This window comes from Anopheles ziemanni, chromosome 2 (assembly GCF_943734765.1).
Source record: "Anopheles ziemanni chromosome 2, idAnoZiCoDA_A2_x.2, whole genome shotgun sequence".
NCBI classification, from domain to species: Eukaryota; Metazoa; Arthropoda; class Insecta; order Diptera; family Culicidae; genus Anopheles; species Anopheles ziemanni.
The window spans coordinates 59,940,838-59,964,734 of record NC_080705.1 but is presented as its reverse complement, the minus strand read 5'-3'; the positions used below and the strand labels follow the sequence as shown (position 1 = coordinate 59,964,734).

The 23,897-nt window shown below is 44.0% G+C and overlaps 1 protein-coding gene across 1 annotated transcript in view; it reads left to right on the top strand.

Annotated features, from left to right (window-relative positions):
• LOC131293987 (uncharacterized) overlaps positions 1 to 23,189 on the top strand; it is a 97,967-nt gene extending 74,778 nt beyond the window's left edge. The window contains exon 5 of the mRNA XM_058322036.1: positions 23,185 to 23,189. Within this exon, the coding sequence (XP_058178019.1) occupies positions 23,185 to 23,189 (5 nt within the window). The remainder of the gene's footprint in view (positions 1 to 23,184) is intronic.
• The last annotated feature ends 708 nt before the right edge of the window (positions 23,190 to 23,897 follow it).

Sequence of the window (23,897 nt, the reverse complement as noted above, 5' to 3'; positions counted from 1 at the left end):
CGCACAAAGCGACCCTTCGGTTCATATAGTGTCTGGACCCTTCGAGAAAGCAACGAAACCAACACTTCTCTCGACAAAAAAGACAGCACCAACAGTTTGACCCTCATATTGTCGCCTTTATCGCCAGACAGTGCCAGAAAATATTCACCAGATTCTGATGCACGGATCCCCGCCCCCGCCCACCCCCCGCTCGTTGATTGGCGGTTGGGAAAACAAAGAAATGGGAAAAGGAAACGATACGACCGGACCAGAGTCACCTTATTCACAAAGCAACATCCGACAATGTAGCACCCGAAATTGGAGAAAGCCAAAAGATATTCATTTATAACCCTACCGTTACAGGAAAATGAATTTTTACCCCAGCAGCAGGAATCGGTTTCTTGCTTCCATATTTTATTGTGAAAACGGTATCCGGTTGCACGGGAGACATCTACTCGTCCTTTATCGTCGTTGGTTTCGCTGGTCCTTCTTGCCCGGCGGCAGAGATTTGCCATATTTTTCGCTTTTCATTCGTCTAATGTTGTTTTATCCTTTTGTATTCACCTTACCTTCTTTTTCACAACTTTTCGTTTCGTTTGCAATCGCCCAGTTTTTGTACGCTTGAACGTATTTTTAAACAACCTCTTTCTTGTACTGGTTTGCAAGATGGATACAACTGAACACACTTCGAAACAACGACGGACACTTTCCGCACAACGCTTTGCGTGCCCGCTTGAGGCAAGGACGCTCCATTACTCGACCGTTGGATGATACCGAAGTCCCATTTGCGACCGAATGCAAGTAGCACCATGAAAGCATGTCGTATTTATTTTTCGGGCAAACGAATAAAGCTTGGGGGTACAGAGAGGATAATTTTCCTAGATGTACAATAAGAAAAAACATCTTTTTTCATCCTTTCTTTTGATGCTTTCCTTGATTGAAACACCTTTCGATTAAATAGGATATTTCGGGTTTCGTGGGTTTCCGCAGCTCATAGCTGAAACTGGGTGGAATTTTCCTTCATGGATAAAATGCAGAGCAACAGTATATTTACGAAGAAAAAATACTCGCCCGAGGGACAACGGTGTCTAGGAGGAATTATTTATCGTTATTAAAATACGGTGTACAAGGCAGCGGAAATGTTTGAAATCAATACTTCGGGTAAAAAAGGAATTTGGAAAATAGAGAGCAAGCATCAAAGGCAATTTTAAATAACCAGAAATAATAGAGATTCCCTGGTGTGCATCGATCAAGTTGTGCTAAAAGTGTACCCAGCTAAGAGTTATTTCAAGTAGCCACTTGTTTTTCTTACACTAAATGATAAATCATTTCTTTGATGCATCACTCATGGAGCAGAAAGGCAAATAAAATGGTTAATATTACTATTGTCAGCATGGCTCCAAGGAAATAATCCCTTTCCGGGTAAACAACTGCTACGGGTGCCGAAAGTCACCATCCATCTTGGAATTGGATGCGAAATTTGAGCGCCACCCAGTCGAGAGGGGTGGGAAATGGCTAAGGAAACGTGAGTCCATAGCAACCATGCCTTCCCGAGAAGGTGTTGCGTGGTAACCAAGTTTAGTTCTCCAAAAAATTTCCAAAGAAAATAAATCTTCGTTTCCCGTGGACCCACTACGATGCGGCCGTAAAGAAAGAGAAAGAAAACTCACTAAAGTGAACTCAGCATGGACGACGTTTGGAGTAAAATCTTTCGCTCCAGTTTGCGCACCCGGGGAAAACATCTTACGAAAACATCCTTGCCCGACACGTCATCATCAATCAAGTCCCGGTCCATTCAAACAGCAGTTACATGCCTTCTTATGATTCCCGGTATGAACCCCCTTCCTCTTCGAACGGGGTCAAAGGGATACCGAAGCTGATGGCTGCACGTAGGAACCGTTCCGCACCGGTTGGTGTCGGTGTCTTAATTGAATGAATTACTGAATTCATCATCATTATAAACCTCGCACCACTTCCGCTCCGATTTGTGACAAACGATACGACAAACGATACGATTTCTTCGCCTAATGGGCCATTTGCCGGATGGAAGAGGAGACAGACTGCGGGAAACACTCCTACCTCTCCCACCCCTCCTCCCACTCCTGACAAAGTGACACAATTATCAACCGAACGCAAACACAAGATCCTGGCAATAACCTTCAAGACGATAATGGTATCGCTCAAAAGTAGATTTTTTTTCGAGTTTCTTCCTCAAAGACCTGATTCCAATAAAATGAGCATGCTATCGTGTTGGAAAATCTATACATTTGTCATCCCGTTATGACGACGCCGTGATGAAATATTTTCAAGAGATGTGTCTAAAAAGGTATTCAGATATTAAACGCGCAAATAATGAGCATAGCCTTTCGTGGCAAAGCGCTCCAAATATCCTTACACAAAAACTCAGTTACCGATCCGGTGCGCGAACTGTGATTCTCTGCTAAACCACGCGAGTGACACTTCACTTCGCCGGGAAGATAAGAGCACGCGTGACGAATGAAGCATGACGCCCGTTTACAGTTGCACATTCTCGCTCCGTACATCCATCTTGGGCGTAATAACATTCGGTCCTGTGTTTTTCTCGGTGCTCCATTTACCGGATATTCAGGACATAACACTTTCAAGTGAAGGCAAGACGGGAATTGAATGCCGACGCTCATCCATCATCCGCGTGAGCTCAACCGAATCCTTCTTCTCCCGCTCCTCGATGGTACAAATATCCACTGGACGATTTTGGCGAACGTCAAAGCACACCCGAGACGGGATGCGGTGGGATGGACTAGAACCAGCTAATCATGGCCAGTATATTTATCATCGGGAAGCTCTATTCGCTAAACAAAATGCCGGCGCGACAACGGTGGGTGCACACTGGGAGCCCACTTTGGAACGGGGTTTTCTTGCCCAATCTCTGCGGCTCTCAGGCACGCTGCGAATTTCCCAGGCCCGGCCAAAAGATCAGCAAACCTTCGCCAGGCCATAGTTCCATCAAGCGCGTGTTAATGCCATCCGCCGCTCTTCTGACACTTTTCAGCACAGCACAACACTGACAGTTGATCACATCGTTTCCCCATTTTCGCCGGGCACTTTTCTCGCACGAAACATGATGATAGCGTAAGCAGTCGGCTACGGTTCTTTCGTTCCATTACCGTCGGAGTGTCCTCGGAAGATGCTATCCATTTTACAGTCTGTGCTTCTGGCAGACATTGGAAACCCCTTTCTTGGCGCCGTAAGGAGCTGTGCGGATGTCTTCACTCCACGAACTACGGGCGGACGGGTGAGGGAAGATGCTATTAGACTACGCCCCGGAATGAGAGAGTTTTCGGGAGTCCGGTTTTAAATGCACATACATTCTAGCCCAGCCGTGACGTTTTCTGCACCAAAACAACCCACTTCGTCTCCTTTTTCAGTCTCCTGTAACAAGAGCCTTGCGTCTCATCAAGTCGAAAACCCGGGATAGCGAATACCTTTAATGCGTAATTTGATCGATGAGGTATGATGCCAATGATCCTGTCGAAAGTAATTGAGTTCCTTCTACGATGGAACAGGTCTCGTGACCCTCCTGGAAAGGGCAACGATGTTTTTGGAGATAAACATTGCAGAGAATCGTTTGATTTAATTGCCTCATCGCAAACAAGTGGATGAGATTTCACGCGAAGCATCTTTTAAGTGCCAGAATGGAAATATCGGTTACTATAAGCAGAGGAAACGCCGTTGTTAAATTTCACAGGAAGATTATATCGTTTACAATATTGCCATCGTAACCAATCCCGGTGTTTTCTCCAATGAACGAAAATTCCCTTTAGGACAGGAACATTCTAGATTACGGTAGTGCACGTTGATTTCTATGCGAACTAAATTGAAGTAGGAATTTGAATGAACTTTATTGTAAAATGACAAATTAATGATCCTATGCGTGGTATTTGCATCGGTTTCTCACATATCACAGGTGGATAAACTTGAAACACAAACCATCAAGTTCTCGCGCAGTTAGCTATTATACAAAGAGCTTCAGAACTACTCAATGCGATCCTGATGACCCAAACACATGCCGTGCGGATGGATTTCCTTGTATTGTTTTTGGAGTCCATAATAACAACAACCCTTTACGGTATCGACTGAGTGTAACATGATGCCCGTTCGGATCAAAACAACTTGCCTCCCGGTCACCAGTTCATGAATATTGATTAGCTCGGTATCGATACTGAACTGGTTTGACTAATTTCGACAAAGCCATGTGCCGAATAATCGATTTGGTAATTATTCTGCAGTGCATCGGAATCGGAAGAGCACTTCTGAGCGTATCGTTGGATCGGTCCAAAATTTACCTAATCACCAAATTAAACGTGTACTGACTATCTCGCTCGCAATCGATGGCACTCGAAATAGGGCATGAACCGGGTGCGGTTGCGAACCGTTTTAAAGCAGCTGAAGTTTACTATCGAACTTTGCGGGCGACCATTCGACAAAGGTTCGGGAGAGTTGTACGCGTTCAACGCACAAAAGTCGAGACCACCTGGAGCCACCGATCATTAAGCGATACAATTGTTATGCAAAATATCTTCTAATTGGCTGCATCAGCTACCTCCTTTCCGCTGCTGCATTAGCCCCAGTCCGCCTGCAGCTTGTGCCCCTGGTGAGCCCCTGATATCCTGTGTAACGCCCCGAGAACATCGGACACCCGCGGGGTTTTGCTAATAATGTCATCCATTACAAATGGCGACTGAACGTTGGACGATTGAATTTTCCGATCAACCGTATTCAAAATGCATCAGCGTTAATTAATGAACACTGGAGTGAAATGTACGCAACGGTTCGTTAAAATACCCATGAGGTATCGTTCTCTAGATCGAATCAAAACTTTATGCATTCTAATTGAAATAAATATCTCCCGTCCTCATCAACGCGGATAGATCGTCCGTCAGACGCAGGTTGGCGCCGGGAAAAACGTAATTACGCCCATTGTAGCGATACTCCTTCTGGATGCTGGTCCAGTGCACAATCCAAACCAGGCCAAAATGTTTGCAGACCCCAGAAAGCGCTGATGACGTGCTCAGAAGACTGACAGCTCGATCAATGCTATATGGTGTACGAAAAAACGGTATGACTATCTCCCTGCTGCCGTTCGAATGACGGTTATTTCGCGGACAGGAAGCGGGCAAGGTGTCATGGTTTGTAAAGTAAAGAATACCGAATTGATTATCTTCATTATGCACGCCTCTTCACTGGCTTCGGGGTATCAGTGGCCAACCGGATGATAGATGGTGGATGTTAGTTTATTTGTTCTGTGATTCGATTTTTTATTCCCCACGCAACACACGTCCCACGGGCGCGACTCCGTCTGCGGACAAATTCCACGCCCATCCTTCGTCGATGTCGGTGCATTGAAGTTTTCTATATCACACATCCCAACCCCGCCGAAAGGTCACAGCGACCAGTGGGGAATTGTACCGTTCTGGTGCTACGATCCTCCCCCTCGAACCATTGGCAACCAACCCCCGTCGGACACCGACTTCGAGGCACAAGCGTACATGAAAATCAATAGTCGCAATAGAAAATGCAATAACTGCAGTGTCCAACGGTGGTCTCGCCAACCCCCTTTGCCTTCCGGTGGGTGAAACCTACAGCGCGGACTGAATGCAATTCCATCGCCAGGACAGTGGCGCTGTGTGCAACTTCACTGATCCTGAGTACGTGCGATTCGAACTCGCTGGACTCTCGGTGGGGTTGGGACTGTGGCACGTTGTTGCTCCCGAAATAACTCCGTCCGAGTGGGGGAGGGGGTAGGATCAGATAGACAATCAAGTAAAGAGCGTGTACGCCGATAAGGACGTAAGTGCTGTAAGAAGGTGGTGGTTGTAACTTTCCTGTAGACGGAACAGTGGTTGTCGGAAAAACGATAAAGAGACTAAAAATATAACTACGGAAGTATTTCCTACAATGAGCTACTGAGTATGTAAACAAATGTCAAACACACATACTCCATTGGAATAAAATTAGACAATCGTTTAGCAAATTGTCAAACTCGTGTCCAACACTGTAGTAAACATCATCGAACCCTGGACACTAGTCTACCGAACGATTCAGACATGGCAACAGAACCATACCGAAGCAATCTCCGACGAGAATGACACCGTTTCTCTACGCCCCTCCCGGTTCACTGCAAGGGAAACTCAAAACAATCAGAGTAATTATCACACTGTGAATTGATTAAAACTAACATGAAGAAATGTCGGTTGATTAGAGCCAGCACCCGATGGCGATGGTTGTCGGAGGTTGCGGCGGCGGGTATCAGGGTTGTTGATGTTGTCACCATCGACCCTGAACGTGCAGTGCAGCATAATGAATGCGGGAATGGGGTAACAATTTCACTCCTCACCCTTTTCACAGTCCGCCTTGCAATAGCCACAAGCTTCATCGTCCGCTTGGTGGAAATGCAATTGTGAGTCAGAAATTAATAAGCTTTTATTTACAAATCAATACAAATGCATAATTAGCGCTGCCATGATAGGATGCAACCGATTCGAGTGTATGTGCAGGCCAAATTTACTCTCCGGAGGTGAGATGCATACACCTGGACGGATGAGTGGGGCCATCGTATACCAGCGTTGCTCGGCACAAAGGTTTTGCGAGAAAACGTCTCTGGGAAGTATGGAAATCTGGAAAACGGAAATCTACTTCACGCAAGCACAATGGTAAGGATGAAAACTATAGGCTTCGAATGCTTTCCTCGACTCGGTGGTTGACTTGACTTGGTGATATCCATTGACTTTCCCAAGCCATGGTCGGTTGGTATCATTGTTTCGAAACATGTGGTAATGAATTTATGCAATTCCAATGTTCAATCCTCTAGTCATCATTCTTTTGTGTAAGCATGGGATATGACTTGCGGCAAGAATGTTTGCCCTACGCAACTCGCACTTGCATTAGCAAGTGCGTGCGAAAAAGCATCATTTTCATTCCATTCATTTTCTTCATCTTTCACTGCTTTTCAAAATGAATACAATTTTCATGTAATGTTAAACGGCTGCCAATCGGTTGTTGATGGCAAAAGAGACTAGTTTTCTGTTATGTTTTCTTATTCATCTTGCATGCAAAGTGGAAAATGCTAGAACAGATTGTAATATTTTAAATACCATTCGTTTATGCAGGGATTCTTAACCATCATATTTTTCTTACATCTAAAAATTACAACATAACTTAAGAGTTTTGTCATGTGGGACTTTTAAATTATTTTTTGAATTTCATAACGATTGAATTTTCTCATTGCTAAAAGTTTAACCAAAATTTCTTTATCTTCTTTTGGTATTCGATTCATCTTAAATTTTCGTAATGGACCTAATAAGACATTGAAGATAATTCCCAGAGATCTTTAGCCCATTTCCAAGATAAAGATAATTGTGTAGCTTATATAAAATGTGCTGAACTTATGAGATAAGTTGATTTTAACTGTTGAAAATAAAAAAATAATCTTATATCGTAAAATATTAATAGGTTTAAAAAAAATACCATCGTCAACATATCGATGTTATGCAAATGTAAGACTGTTATAGTGTGATAGTCATTGCTTGTAAATCATTGCGTATGGGGTGTGGATTGAGAATGACTGTGCGGTCATCATTTGTTGTAAGATCAAGTTTATTTTCGTCAGAATTAGTTTCTTATACATTTGGTTTAGCAAGAGAATTGTAATCTATGTAAATGAGTTGGAAGATAATTCGATAGTTGCATAACTTTCAATTTAGGTTTTTTTTTTTTTTTTTTATGTGGCACGACATCCCCTAGTGGGACAAGGCCTCTCTCCAAAGAGAGTTTGTGTGACCGAAAGACGGTATATTATAGATCGGTGGTCAGCCGTTCGTAATACCGGAGGGTGCCAGACTCGAGATTCGATCCCACACCTGTGGTGTGGTGTTTCCTCGCGCTACCGCAGCGCCATGGGCACCCCCTTCAATTTAGGTTAGACCATATTTATTCATAAGTTTAGAATATTTTATACTTTCTTCGGAATAAAAAAAAAATTCTATACCGTTCTATATGCTCTGATTTAAAGAAACACATCGATCAATTCCATGAAGACAGTACTAACCTGGACATTGAGATCGAACGTATTTCCTTTCCAGGACCGCCAGAATTCAAATGAAACCATTAGGCAGCGATAACGAGCGTAAGCTAAACATCACGGCTCACGTAATCCACGGCACACAGCCCAACCCCTACGTAATCCCCGCTCCCGCGCCTAGAAGCGAACTCAAATTGGAGTTTTATCAGCCTGTTGATGACATTTATCAGCATATTTTCACACAGTTCACTAATTTTACTCCCTCAACAACAACAACAACAACAACAACAACAACAAACAAAGTTGGCCTTACGCCTTCGTGATCTGTCGTGCGAAAAGTTTTCCCTGATCCAACATTCACCATCGCCGCAAGGGAAATTCCAGCTGGCCCGGGACCATGGTTCCCCGTTGTCAGGACGGGGGGTTTTCTCTAAATTGTTCCCAGGGGCGCCGGAGCGGCTCAATGTCAACTCGTGGGCGACGCCCGGCCCGATGGGGAGGAAAATTCAAACATATTTCGACAATCTTTTCCTATTCGCTCGAGCGCCCGGATTACCCGCTCCAGCCCGATCGGTTGACTCACGGTAACCGTCGTTTAGGACACAACGAATGCCGAACGCCTCCAGAAAGTCGTATAAACATATACCTTGCCATCTCCATCCAGCACATCGGGTTCGAAGTGTTCCTCTCTCGCCCTCGTGTAGCACTCCCTTCTCCCATCTTCCCACTTTCATTCCTCCACTTCATCACTCCCAACAACGTCCACGAGCTGGGACGAAAAACCAAATCAAGCGCACCAAATTGGTACCCTTTTCAAAATGGTAAAACTTTTCTAATTCTCTCTAACCAATTTCTAGAATTCCGAGCCAGCTTCCATCCCAACCCCCCGCCCCGGTTGGCTACGGTTTGGTGACTTCGACATTAGCCTTTCGCACAGATCAGGTCGCTGTATCGAATCGGTGGGCTTCGTCGATCCTTTCCCAACCTTTCCCCCGAACTGGGTTGAAAAAAAACTTCCCCCCTCTGAAGGTGTTGTTCTGCCGCTACCCGCATCCTTTTTCCAATCACATTTCCACCGGAATCCTAGCCTGGCGCGACGATACACCGAATGCCATAACGACGGATCTTCGCCTTCGCTAATAAACTGATAACTGCCTTCGAATTTGATCCTTAGTTGCGATACATCGCGCATGGGGCTCTTTATATTCATTTTATTTTTCACACCTTCGCACCAACCCTGCAAACGTTCAGGCTTCTTTCGGAGCCCAGAAAGATGGTACAACCTGTCATTCGAGCAGCTTGGGAGGGTAAAAACGGGACGCATGCACGAAAAAAGTTAGTTGAAGAGAGTTGGTTTAATTTTTGCTGATTTACAGTCCGTTTTAGTTTTTCAAAGACTTTACTTAATACTTTTGAGAACCGGTAAATTCAATCATATTCTATAAAACTCTAATACAATAACATTGAATTGAATACGACATGAGGGAGAAAAATACCCTCATCCCAATCTGATAGATACGCATCCAATTGAATCAAATCTTCCGAATGCGAACAGGTTTTCCGCCATCATTACCGAGGAAATGCGCGGGAAAAAAAGTATTGACTTCATTTCCGCCTGCCTTCGTCAGCGTGACTTCCTGCTTGTTTGGTTGCAAGCGCCTGCCTGGACCGGGTTGTGGCGGCCGGAAATAAGCACAAGCTCACGGGCCACACCACCCACCAATCCGCCCGCCGAGAGAAAACGGGCCATGTTGGCAATTCACGCACGCGAGCAACACGGAACCCTGTCGCAGCAACAACCGATTCGTTATCAACTCTCGTCACCTCTGTCCCGCCTAGGAACTGGTTATCCCCTTCTCGTTTGGCGAACATGGATCAAGATTGCGTGTTGACGTACACGTCAGTCCCGGTTCCCTCCATTGCATGTTGGCACTGTTGGGCAAGTAATGCGCACGCAACGAAGAATGCTTCCGACGTTCGGATAAATAAAAATGGCCAACGACATACGCAGGCAAGCAGGCGGGCCCGGTTCCCTAGCGAGCTTGATGATGACAACTCCTGACTGCCAATTCGATTCCCAATGTCAACAGCTCCTCTGCGCTGGGAAATCCAGCCGACCCTTTTCCTCGCGCCGACATAAATCGGAACCTTCCGTAGTCTGTTTATCATTTTATGATTGAATATATTCAATAAATCGCTTGGCATGTGCAGGAAAAAAAGGCAAACTCTACAACCAGCGGCATCGACCGGCCAAAAACCTTGGGATAGTGCTGTTGAATTCAATTGATCCCATTTTTCCGTTCCTTATTGGTTTGGTTATGGGTTTCGAGCGCCCCCTCACGCCAATCTGTTTCATTCGACCATCTAGCGGAAAATGAATCCCCATAAGAATGGTAAATTGTGGAAACTGACTGAGTTTTCCCCAAAACTATACAGTGTCAGTTGTAAGCCACTGTTTCTGTACGGTTTCGTTACCTTTTAGGGTTAAGAATAAAAGAAATCTTGCAAAAACGTGAGTGATTTATTTCAATGAAGATAATAACAGCCGATTGACACTATCGCTTATCAAATGTGACACTATTGTCGCAAATAGATGGGTTGCTTGTACAGTGGAGTTGATCTTTTATCTTGATTTGGTAATCTATTTGATCCCTACATATTGTGCAATTTACCGTTTTTGAAAGGTTTCTTTCGACATTTCGGCCTATTCGCTTCATTTTAACAACTGTACACCGCACAAGTTTTTTAGGACGCCCGAATTTTGATCGATCATCTTAAGTTTTGCCATCCACTTTTGGTGAATGGTTCATTCTGCCAGTTTATATTTATGAATAACATTTATGTTTACCTAACCAAATTAAAACATGATTTTAAAACCCTCTCAATCATCACAAATCCATTCCTCCTTTACCCCAAGCGCCCTTCCCGGATTCTCAAACGCATCGATCATCACTCTGTTCGCGATGCGGGCAGTTATCGGAACGAACACAAGACAAACAATATTCCATTCTCAATCGCAACAAACCATCCTCATCCAATCCGATTAGTTTCCAATTACACCCGATGCGATTTGCACTCACTAGAGCAAACGGTAAGTGCTATATAATGTACCCGGGCCGTGTGAAGCGATACACAAGCCGAACCGGGCGAACCGATACGGCCTCCGGGAAACTGTGCACTGAGGAAGCCTCTTCTGCTTCGATTTCTCACCATAAATCCTGCCCGAACGCACCGAAAGGCATTACATTGGATCAGCATAATTTTACGAAGCACAACAACACCAACAACAACAACGACAACTGCTACTGCTGCAACACCAAGACGCAACGCCGCTACCGTCTCCGACTTCCCCTCACCATCGGCGATATTCTATTTGTTAGCAAAACTTTCGATCGAAGTGGAATAAAGTGAAGATTGTTTGCACAAGTTGTGCTCTTGAGTGGCATTCCGACCGAGGATGGGAAAAAAGGGGCACGGGACAGGGTGGCGGGGGCTGGAAAAGTAGCATAAAATACATTTACAACGCCAACACAATGGACAACAATAACAACGTCGTTTGGTGTGCTTTTGGGAGGCGGAAGGAAATGGCATACGATGCGCATATCAACACCGTATTCAGATGGAAATGCTCGATCAGGCGGAATCTCCTTGGAGCGTCGTTCTTTGGAGAAGGTGAAAAATTGTCCGGGCCGGGCTTTCCGGCCAACTCCTGCGGGAGGTTTTAATGTACATCGGATCGACCGTGTGCGACAACCAGCAAGCGTCACTTTATTGCGTTTGGTATTCATATGCGAGCTTTATTTGTTCCCGTTATTGTTTGGGGAGTTCGGCTTAAGGTGAAAACTTACACCCTGCTTCACCAGTCGAGACCGTTCGAGTTGTGAAGCTTATGAAATAGATTATATATTTACTTTCAATTGTGGCAACCTCTAACTCGGTGTACTCTTACCCTGCGAACTCGACTTTCCCACCCCCTTTACGTTGCGATGGGGATCACCACGAGCGTCGGGAAGCAGTTCGCCTCGAAATTGATGGTTTTGCTGGCGTCGATCGGTTTGTTTGGAAGTGGCTAGTTATCCGGAGTACGCGTGGGCCTTTTCTGGCCGCAGGCTGCCAAGGATACCCGAGGCGCCAGCCAAGACTTCTCCAGTCAACAGAGTTTTGTTAAGATTCGGGGAATCACCCTCCCACCGGCAAACCGGAACCCGAACCGAAATCGAATCGATCCAACGGTGCGAACGGACGTATCAACAAGCGAAACCATATCCATTTCTTGCTGCAGATGAAAATTGGCCCCGGGGAGGAGAGAGCTGCTCGATGGTTTTGTTCCGAAAGGCGAAGCCTTCGAGGCATTCGAGCCGACCTGTCGAAGGCAAGGCTCATCTGCGCCAGCATTCGAAACCGAACCTGTCTTGGTTGACCAACTCAACGTCGAGACCGGCCTGCTTGCATGCACACGCTTCGTACCCGGGAAAGGAAAATTTTGCTCCATGCCAAGTGGAGCGAATCTTGATTGAAAATGTTCTCAATTCCACGTCCCGTGGTTGCCGGTACCTTTCCCTCCCTCTATCTCCTCACGGTCCTTAGGCCGGTCGTTCGTTGACGTTTATTTATTCTCTCGGCTATGATTAGATCTTCTTTTATTGGTTTTATCAGTATAGGAAATGTACTGAAAATTGGCTTCCCTCTCCGTTCTCTTTCGAATGACATGTTCGATTTTCGTTTCGTCGCAAGATCCCAAGTTCCACCTTGCTCCTTCCATCGCCACGCGAAGTTTATTCGATTCGATAAGTTGGATTTAACAGGCAAGGAAGAAAACGAAAAAAAAACGGAGCCAGCAAATTGGCATCCTGATAAAGAATGAAGGTCCTGTCCTGCCGTATGAATACAGGGGGAAAAAAACACCTCATCTCATCGGTTCATGAGGCCTTCATTTCTCCCCGACCTTCCCCCGCCGGTACCGGAAACACAATACATACAACCTCCCGCTCGGCCAAAGCCGGCAAATGAAGTTCACCCGAGGATGGCTAATGGAGTGCGCCGGGTGGACAATGGACGCAACTGTCACTGTCCGTTAACAGATCCTCCGATCGGAACCGGTCGGCCGATGCCGATTAAAGCCATTATCAATCAGTTCCGGGGCGAGGAGGACACACCGCATCGACATGGTATAATACAATTTTCCATCCGATTTCTTCATGTGTCCGGCTGGCGCTGGGAAATAAAATGGCTCTACGCAAAGCTGCACGGATTGTCCTCCGATGAATTTAAACACAGCGCTCCGGCAAGTGTTTACTTGCCGCCCGGTGCCACCACAACTGCACATCTGCTATCTGCCATCTGAACAGTAACTCTGGGGAAATTGCCATCTTGTGTCGTTTATTACTTTCCTGCTGGCCATTAGAAGAGCGCTGCGATGGAACAAGATCACAAGCAGGCGGCAAAGAAAGCGAAATGGCAATCTTGCGCACGAAATGAAAATAGAAGCAAACCCCGTAAGCAACCGTTACGGTCCTCTAAATCTAAGCACATGGGCACACACAGCTACGCCCGCAGAAGCTCTGTAGCAAGCCACCCGCGTTAGATCGAATCTAGCGAGCGGAGCAGAGGCAACCCTGACGGCGACCCCGGTGACAAAACTGAACCCATCGGTTGCAGTGGATTACGGGCCAGCGATTCTGCGATTCCGTGACCCATGGTGTTCGCTTCCTTTCCGGCCAGACGTCGCCCAGTGCCGCAACGACCGGAACCGAATCGGTGCAAACGGAGACGCGTGTCTTCGTTGGAACAACATTTTATTTTGTCTTATCTGCAGCGGCATATCTTTATGGATAGTTTGAAGGAAATAACTATTTCTTCGTTAAGCGAATGGTAAATTTTCTTTCCTGACCATTGCTATTAGAGCAGTTTCTTTTTTTCCTAGAGTACCTCGAAAGAGAAACGGAATTGGCGAATTATCACGATCTTTGACTGTTTCGTTCACCGATTTATAAGATCACAGAAATATTTCTTCGGTTTAGGAAACAAGACAGGCTTTTATTAAAAACAACTATTTGAAAGATAAGCAAACAGATATATTGAGATCTTTTTAAACTGAAACGTAAATTTTTCAAGAGAAAGATTGTTACACTGGACATTTTTTTTTTTTTTACAGTATGAGCTAAGGTGGTAGGAAATGATTAGAATTTATCGCAAAAATGTTATCTAGCTATGAAACCGGTGTGGTGTCACACGACTAATAATCCAGACTTTGGAATAAGGAATAGATTACGCAAACTTTAAAATTAACTTACGCGGAAAAAACCGTTTCAAACACGCACAGTCCAACGCTGTAAAAATGAGTCCAAATAACAAACAACAAGCTCAAATTAAGCGAGGCGCACAACAAAAGGTAAACAAAATAAAGTGAAGCCAGAACCAAGCAACGGTCCTTGCAATAAAATGTAAATAAGGAAATGATCCAAAAATTGAGTTCCGTGTCGAGAGAAAGAGAGTTGGTAGGGGGCCACCAGGAACTTGTTTGCCAGCCAACACGGTCATGGTCGGTGCGCCTGCAAAACCGAAAGAATACAAAGTTACTCTTGGTGGAGAGCAACAGTTTCTAGGGGTGATGAAAAATTGTTTGAAGATGTACCGGGTTCGATAACAAAGCGCAAAAAACGGCACGGGTAGTTGGGGAGGCGAATTTAAATTGTATAACTAACAGCAGAAGTGACCTGTCTTTGGCGAAAGTTTACTTTGTTTTGCCGGTACTTAAATCAGATTGGGTGTGATGCAACGCAGAACGGGGAAATGATGTGCTCCAAGGAAACAACTGTCGAGTTGAAGTAATTTGAGTGTTGGCCAGAAGTTTTAAGACTTCCTTATTTTCCATAAATACGCAAAACTTGGCGCTACAAGCTGTGCATGTTTCAAACTAATAATTAAAGTTAGTTTCGAAACCAACACGTCGCAGGAAGCGCAAATACTTGTTTCTTGTTCTTAATACACAACAAAAGAGGAAAAACAACCCCGGAAAGCAGCATTCAAGCGTATGATTACCTGATTTGAGGAGCTGATTTAAATTCATTGAAACGACAACCAAATTTAAACATGCAAATCGTCAAATTAAGTCAAACAACACTTACAAAGTAGTTTCAGTCAACACTCACACAGTCAATAGTTAGAAATTTGACATAACCGCAATAATAATAATAATTATATTGCTAGTAAAACTGCGGCATAACAAATCTTATACCAATCAAAAATCTAATTTCAAAATAAAACGCTACTAGGGAATCCAAATCTTATAGCCAATTTTGGTAAAATCAAATAACACATACATGAAAATCACCTTCAGACCATAAATAACATATTTTCTTTTTATCATATGCGATACTAACTTTCTATGATAAGAGAAAATCAACACTATTAGTGGATCATGATAAATAGCTATACAAGTCACATGATTTCTACGTAGGTTAGTCAAACATTGATCTGGTTTTATTTGATCGATGAGACGAGTCACAACCAACCTGGAAATCCAACATAATCCTTCCATCTCCTTCATCTCACCGGGAAGCATACTATCCATTCGTGAAGCATCACACAACGGTGCATGCTGGAAAAGATATACCAAGCACGCTTCCTATACTTTAGTAAGATGTCGCAAAGGCAAATTTATAGAAACACCATAAGCTAGCTGGAAAGCGCAAAGAAAAGGGGAAAATAATTGAATTCATCTTGATCGACATGAAGAATGATTGTCAAGTTCGCCTCAACAATTCCCGTTCACTTTATGTCGGTTCGTTCGTCCGGTTTCCTTGCATATGCCTTATCGGGCTACCTTTTATCCGGCTGTTTCAACGCACTTTGCTTCTGGTGCCCGCTGGGCAACGCATGGCAACGTCCAACGTCAAACTACCTCCATGCGACCCATCGTCATCATCATCATCATCATCATCCTTCTCGTAAAGGCTCTGACCCGTTTTCTTCCCGTGAGACAGGAGCGAATGCCGAACCGGTGCATGCAAGCGTTTATCGCTGCCACATAACCCCTCTCACTGATAATCAGATCAGCTGATAGACAGCATCCATCATACTCTTGAGGTGCTTTTTTACCTTTCTATCTTCACGCCTTCGGCCACAGATTCCCGGGCTGCGGGCTTTCGGCCAGGAAAGACTCGTAACTGAACACGCATCGCTATCGAAGATGAAGCGCCCGCACCCTTTAACCATCCCTGTTGAAACCGGATCGAACCGGTGGCGTTACGCTGTGATTGACGTTTTTAGAGCGGCAGTGAGATTTTCTTCGAACTCATTGAAAAACTGGAATTGAATCACAACAACACGAGCCAGCAGGTTTTTCATTCTTTTATGGTTGGCTTTTTATAAAAAAATGCACATTTTAGTTTATGTTAAAGCATAAGCATACATGTTCATGTGGTAGCCCTCTTCAAAAACTTGTTTTATTCCAAATAGTGAACAATAAGTTAAAGTTGATTGCTTAAATTAAATAATTCACCCTCCTACTCAATGGAGTATAAATAGAACTATTGGCACTGACTTCATCTGAAAGCAAACTTTATTGATGCTTTCATCACCTACATAGGATCCCTTTCCTCACATGCGTTTATCCAATGCAATGCAGGAGTCAAAACCCCTGTATGGATTGAAAAATCTTTCCATGAAACTTCCGCTGCAAAGTAGTGCAACGAACCAGCAGTGAAAGGATATGCTAGACCGTAAGTCCCGTCGTGCTAAACTAACTTACCATCCTTGCTTCACAATGCACACCAGCTAGATTGTAGTGTTCGAGATATTTTTGAACGATGCACAGCCAATCATGGTTCAAGAGACTATAGTGCATTATACAAAATTTGAGATAAAGAATTTAAAGCTCGTAAACCGATAGACGCTGAAGTGAACAGTCTACAAAAGGTGCTCTTGGTAGAGGACCATTAGGCATATAAAATAGGCTTAGGTTTATTGAGCTTATGGCCTGGATTGGCCTGAAGAGAAAAAGCTTCCTATTGAAAACACTAATTAACATGCTTATTTCTGCTTCATGCTAAATATAGAAAGCCGCTCTGTTATGTTTTCTTTGAAATTGCACGTTTGCCCCTGTTGTTAATTAGGATGTTGATAAAAAAAATGAATATCTTGGCATTGAGTTGTTTATTCAAAGCTCTCACAGATCTATACGAAAACTTTTTTTAATCAACGCCAAAAGTGTCGTGTCTCAATCCGTTAATGAACCATGACATGCAATCGAAAATTTCATATTCAGTGACATGTTTTGTCATTTAATGAATCAGTTAGTTGGTCCGACAACCACTCTGCCAAGACATATTCTCCAGGTGGAGCCTTTTCTTTCAACTGGAGTAGTAATTTGCTCTCCAACGACAACGATTGGGCTGCCAAAAGTGCACTGTCTTGAAACGTAATGGACCAAACCGATGGTTTTGAATATTATTTGCGATGCAACACTTTCGAGAACGACCCAAGAGCATCATTGTTGTACCCTACTTAACTAGCTGGCGCCGTCGTTCTACGGTGATGAGAACTTTTACTCGTCCTTGTCGTGGTTGATGAACGTAAGGCAAACAGTAGGATCGAAGAAAAAAATTTACGCCACCAGAAGAAAACCGGTAAATACAAAATATGAGTGAACGGAAAACAGCTGTAAAATTATCATAAAAACGACACCGGCGAACATCGTGCTCGCTGTTCGGTGGGTCAAACGTAAATAAGGTTGGTCAATACAGTGGCAGAGCGAATGGTCGCTTGCCGAGAAGGTACGCCCAGCAGCACCGTGCAGCCGGAGCCCGAAGATGTTGAATTGTTCGAGAAGCACGTTGTTAAATGGTGGGCTTATGACACGTCGCCGTTCGCTGAGCCCTTAAAGTGTGGCTGCCTGACCAACTTGTTTCTTGCGCCAACAGCGCAAACCATTCTTTTCGCTTTCCTTTTGCGCCTGGTTTTGTTCTGCCCGCATCGTCTATTTTTCCAGCCGTTTGAAGCAAAGGACATCAGGGTGGAAGCGGTGACGACCGGAGGTAAGAGCAGAAATTAATTTGCAATAACACCGATAGAGCCCGTAGCAACTCGAAATCCGTGGGCAAACGTAACGATCCTTACGTTTCATGGAAAAACTTTCAATCTATCTCGAAAGTATTTTTCCCCCTGGTTCTGTTTTACTTTGCGTTTCCTTTTTCACACGATTTGTCGCAATCAGTCCAACAGGAATTCATCGGAGCCCCCTATTTCCCTGATGGACGTAAAACGGAGGTACATACTAGTGGAGTTATGAGCATTAATACTTTCCGGAGCCCTGAACGTCAGCCCCAAGGCGCTCACATCAGCGACACGACATCGTCGACGAGCGCGAATCGTTGTTGGTATTCCGCGGCGTCCAAAGCAAATGAAAGGCGAAGCGTGGGAGGGGCCGTTGTAAAAGGACACCGGAGAGACGTGATGACCAATGTAAAAACAAAAAAACAACACAAACCCCTGCCGTAGAATGGCGAGAAATCTGAGGCACAATAAAAACATTTGAATAATACCGTTATTATCGTTATTAATATTTCGCTCGTATTTATAAATCGTGCGACACGTGCTAGCGGCATGCGCCCTGAAACGTTCCGCAAGGAGTTAATAGAGAAAAGGGAAGTTGAGAAAGAAGTGAATGTGTGTAGGGAAAAAGGGTGCGATGGAGCAAAGCAGCGAGGGCCGTAACATATGCTGTGCAAGCTCAGAATGAAGCTTGGATCTCTAGCGGCCAGAACTGGAGCGTACGGCGCGGGACAGCCTTCTTCTAGCTCAAACGGGGACATTCAACGGGAGGACATTGAGGAGATGAGTTGTCCCTCGAGGACACGCTCGCGACCCCAAACAAGCCCCCTCTCCCGGTCTCTTTACCCCAACCCCCGCGCTGATCTTCGCCTGAGAGCAAAGCACACGTTTGTCGCTTGTATGTAAATTCGAGCCCGTGGGGGAATTATTTATGCATCATTGCAGCTCGACCTTCTTCCAGCCAGGACCGCTCCAACCCACCCGTTGGTGCCCTCAAGCTGGAGGCAGCCAATCGGAAGGAAAAGGGGGGGGGGGGCACTTTGGAGTGTCGGCATGCTTATGCTACTATGTCCGTTTATTCCATTTGCCTTCGCAAAGTGCCCCGCAATCTCCCACGGCTCTTATCTTGTTTAGCCGAGGTGCAAAAGCAGCCACCCGACGACCGTGAATACCGTTGTGTTTGTGACATGAACGTATGTGTGTGTGTGCCTGCACAGGTCGTTCTGGTTTGAACGGTCATGCATACATAATGCACCTGCACACCGTGCACCGAATTCAATGGAGGCAACAAATCGAAATGCATAATATCGCATTATTAGGGTGTTGTTTTGCGATTTGGTTGCTATTTTTTTATCCTTTTTCTCCAATCATGCGATTGTTTGCGATTTTGTTATACTGCCCCCTCTCTTTTTTCCCCACCATCGCTTTTCTCTTGTGGGATCCTTTTGTGTTCCTATTTGACACCATTTTATTATTATTGGATTGGCGCCCCACTGTACGATCATTCATTTTGTTTGTCTCTGCGTCTCGTTCTATCTCTCGGTTGTCCTGTGCTCGCAAAAGAAATAGCCCAAGGATTTCTTTTTTATGCCGCTGTCATTGGCTCTATTGCTGCGGGTGTTGCGGTTATCCGACTCCTAGAATCCATTCCGTTTTAGCTGCAATCCTTCGTCGTTCCCAGGACGTAAACTAGTGGGCTTTCTGGTTGCTTTGTTTTCTCCTTCCTCGGGTGCGTCATTCATTGCAAACTCTTCGCTGAGGAATGGAAAGGAAACAATACAAAACACCACCACCACCACCTCCACCCTGTGTGCACCGTTGACAGACCATGGGCAAACTAGCACCGGGAAAGCAATCACGTAGAAAAATCCTTACCCTTTCCCCACCCACTGGGCCCCGTTTTGAAGCGACCGAAGCAAATGCACATTCATTTTACCACTTTCATCCATTCATAATATTTTTATTGCTACCAAAGTGTTATTGTTTCCGTTTGCCTGTCGTGCTCCTTTTTTGGCCTACGGAAAACCAAACCGAACACCGAACGTCGGACTTCCCGTGGGTCGCTGGTCACGGCTAAGTATGGCAAAAGAGTGATGACACCGCGGCCCGGGGTGTAAAAAAAATCGGCGAACCTAAGGAAAAACATTAATAATCCAATACCGGAGGCGACGCACCGGATCGCATGTCGCCTTCTTGTGGTAGGGTTTCGTTCTTTTGTGCCTTTGCGATTCACCACGCCATCTAACGTAAGGCTACTAACGTCTGTAGACTCTGATATGCAGTTTGTGGTGCATTTGTATGAATTGTTTTCATTAAAAATATTCTGGAATGAAATGAAAAACGTTGTTGCATTTTCTTTCGTATTTTCTTGATCATTCTTACTACAATTGTAACAACAACACTCATAAATTGTTTGAAAGTAGGTAAAACAAATGTTTCGATTTTTTCTGAGTGCCCGATTTCGAAACTTGTTTATGAAAAACTATTACCAAACAAATTCAAGCTGCTGTCACACCAAGACATGCTAGCCGCAGATAACTGATAAATATGAATATAACAATGTATTTTCTTAATATACTCTTATAGAACTGCACATTTGGGCTTTTGTAAAATTGTTCAAAAAATAAAACCACAGCTCTTGTGATCTATAAAGGGCTCTACCGTGAAAATAACCATGTTTGAAAACAAATGTGTGAATGGACTATAGCATGCGAGGGGACAGTTTTCATTAGCACCAAATTTGAAAAACCAACTGTACGACAATTTGGGTATAAGACTATCGTTATCATTTTCATTGATTTTATTATGCTGTCTTCACTTGATTTGGTTTTATTTATAAGTAGGTTTTCTTAAACAGACACTTTATCTAACCCGGTTTGTGTATTTTTATTTTTGTTTATCAACAGTATTTCCGGACCAATCCGGATGTTTCACCGAGCGCACCCCCGTAACCGTCATCAGCTGGCCCAGCCAGGACCGCCCTTCCTCCTATGGGCAAGTGTGCCTCGAAGCAGCCAGCTCCCGGACTGAACGAATTTGGAAGCTCGCCGTACCTTGCCATTTGCAGCGAAGATGACATCCTTTACATCAATGTGGTAAGCATTGTCGACTTAATTTACACGTTCACATAAATTCGATTCTTTCTCAGATTCAAATTTTTCGAAAGTGTACAACAGTCTTCTTAACAATGTTCAAAAATGGAAACCCTGGTGGAAGGTGAAATTTATTTGGTTCGAATCGAACGCAACTCAATCCTAATGCAATTCCAATGGAAGAATGATTTAATGGATTGTTGCAAAAGCTAATTCAAATCAACCCCGTACACGGCGTGAGAAAGACAATTGCTGATCCATGTTTGGAAGGCATATTGATTCCATCTTTGGTTGCATTACCGCAGCACTTCACATCCTAATCAATGTGGTTACATATGGTGTGGGAGTCTCCGCAAAGCGCCAGCAGAAACCAAGGTTCTTCATTAAAGCTACACTTAAAGGAAAACGAAAATTCATCATACCAAAACCATTCCATTTCAAACCGCAGCCATGCCACCCCATACCACCCATTGGAAGAAATGCTTTGAGCGATTCCTCTCCGATCCGCAACGCCGTCTCACTGCACTTCCCCTTAACCCGACCCTCGCAAGAACGTACTAAAACCAGCCTCGGTAGCACACAAATAACACTGACCACAAGCCATTTCGACCGGTGGCCTTGATGGCTTCGTTTGCTGCGAGGCTAGCCTTTAATTTTCTGGCGTGTGAAGCTGCATATTTCCCATCCACCAGTAAAGGTGGTGGGCCGTGCCTCGTACATCCACTCTCGGCGGAGCCAGTGCATTAGCTGTGGTTTCTTGTCGCTGGCGTCGGACTCATTATTGCCCACGCCGAGACTCGGGCCGAGACTTTAATGCCGCCATCTACATTTCTTTTTCACACCCCCTTCGCGGTGGCGCCTTTGCTTCTTGCCTCGTATTTCTTTTCTTTTCGAGCGGTTACGCCACCCCCAACGGGCCGGGCCATTTATGTCACACCTCATGACCGCGGATGGATGTGATTGGCGTCGGTACGGTTAAGGTGAGAATTAAAATTCATTGAAAATTGGCGGTTTCGATTGCCCGTAATTGAAAATTATACACTGTTAACGAATTAACCGCCGTCGGTAAAATGGGAAGCAGAAGAGTGTGGGAGTGTGTGAGAAAATGCAAGTTGATAATGGATTTATCGGTAATATTAATCGTATACAATTAGTCATTCAATCATAATAGACAGTATTTCATTACCGTTTTTCTTGGAGCATTGTAACATTAAATTTCAGAAGGTAAGACAACATCAAACCACTTTCAACGTTACTTCCATTTTCACTAATGGCTTTACAACAGCTTTTGAAATACCCATCCTGTGAATTAACATGCTATTATTCCTTACATTTTAATTGTTTGTATTGGGTGTACAGTAGCTCCCCGCTTTACGCTAATGTTTGATGGTCCGCATTATTGATTGTGGTCGTTTTATTTGCCGGGCTATTGCTGCATAACTCTTTCCTTGCTGCATAACTCGAACATCTTGACCATTTCTAACTTTTCTGAAATTGTTATAGCTCACTTCTTCCTACTACTGTTATTTTTTGATGCCATATTAAACGCGTCAAGACTACAGTGCAGCTTAACGAAACAAGAACCAACGTGTATTGTGAAAACAATTAAAAATTTCTTGGTAATTCAGGCTGTTGCAGTGCCTTTAAACGGTTGTTTAAAACTGCATATTATAAACTACATTTTACCAAAACAAAGCAAAACAACGCGCATTGCGAATTCGCGTATATCGAGTATAGCGTACTGCGGGGATCTACTGTATAACAAATTTCTTCAGCATTCAAATAAAGATGCAATCGAATGATGGTTGTACCAATAATTGAAATTTCATCCGTTTGGTTTTTTTTATAGGATTTTAAATATGTAATTTTATTTATTTAGAACTCTCAATTCAAATCCAACTAGATTAAACTTTAAAATCATATTGATTTATTCGAATAAATCCGAACCATTTGTTCGGTGGTGTATATCAATTAGATATTATTCCTTCCTTTTATATACAGATTAAAGTATTTGTAAAATAGAACGGCAAATTTATACATAATTAGGGAAACTTTTCAATAGACAACTGTAATAGTAAAAGCTGATTATAGCATGAGCAGAACTTCATAAACACTAAAACAAATATTTCAAATTATAATATTTCAAACAAAACCGATACGAGCTTTTAAAATATACTCTGTGTTTTGCTAACCGAAATTAAAATTGTAAGCAATCCCTATAAACCACCTTGCTTCATGTTAATTCCTAATTCCATCACACCAGTGAGTAACGGGTGGTAAAAGTTTTCCATAAGCTTTAGACACGTTGGAAAATTCTCGACATGCAGAAAACGCTCACTAGATGGCACTTTATAGAATCGAGAAATACATTCTCTCTTTCCTTTGCTATTCTTGGAAAATCGACGAAGTAATTTTCCAACGCACGCGCACATGGAAACCCTTCCGCATGGCGCAGGGAGGAGGATACCTTCCAGCGAGGAGTCACTTTTCTATGCTTTCTTCCACTCGTCGTAACAAAAACAACATGACCGTTGGAAAATGGCAGTATTTTCTACGCTGCCCATTTTAACGCTACCAATACGGAACCGAATCAATTTTCCAGAACAAAGTTTGTGCGCTCTACTGGAAACCGCACGCTTGGAAGCACGTAGAATCTTTCTTTCCCTTTCTGTCGGTCACCAACACACATACCATCCTTCGCATACCCGTCTATG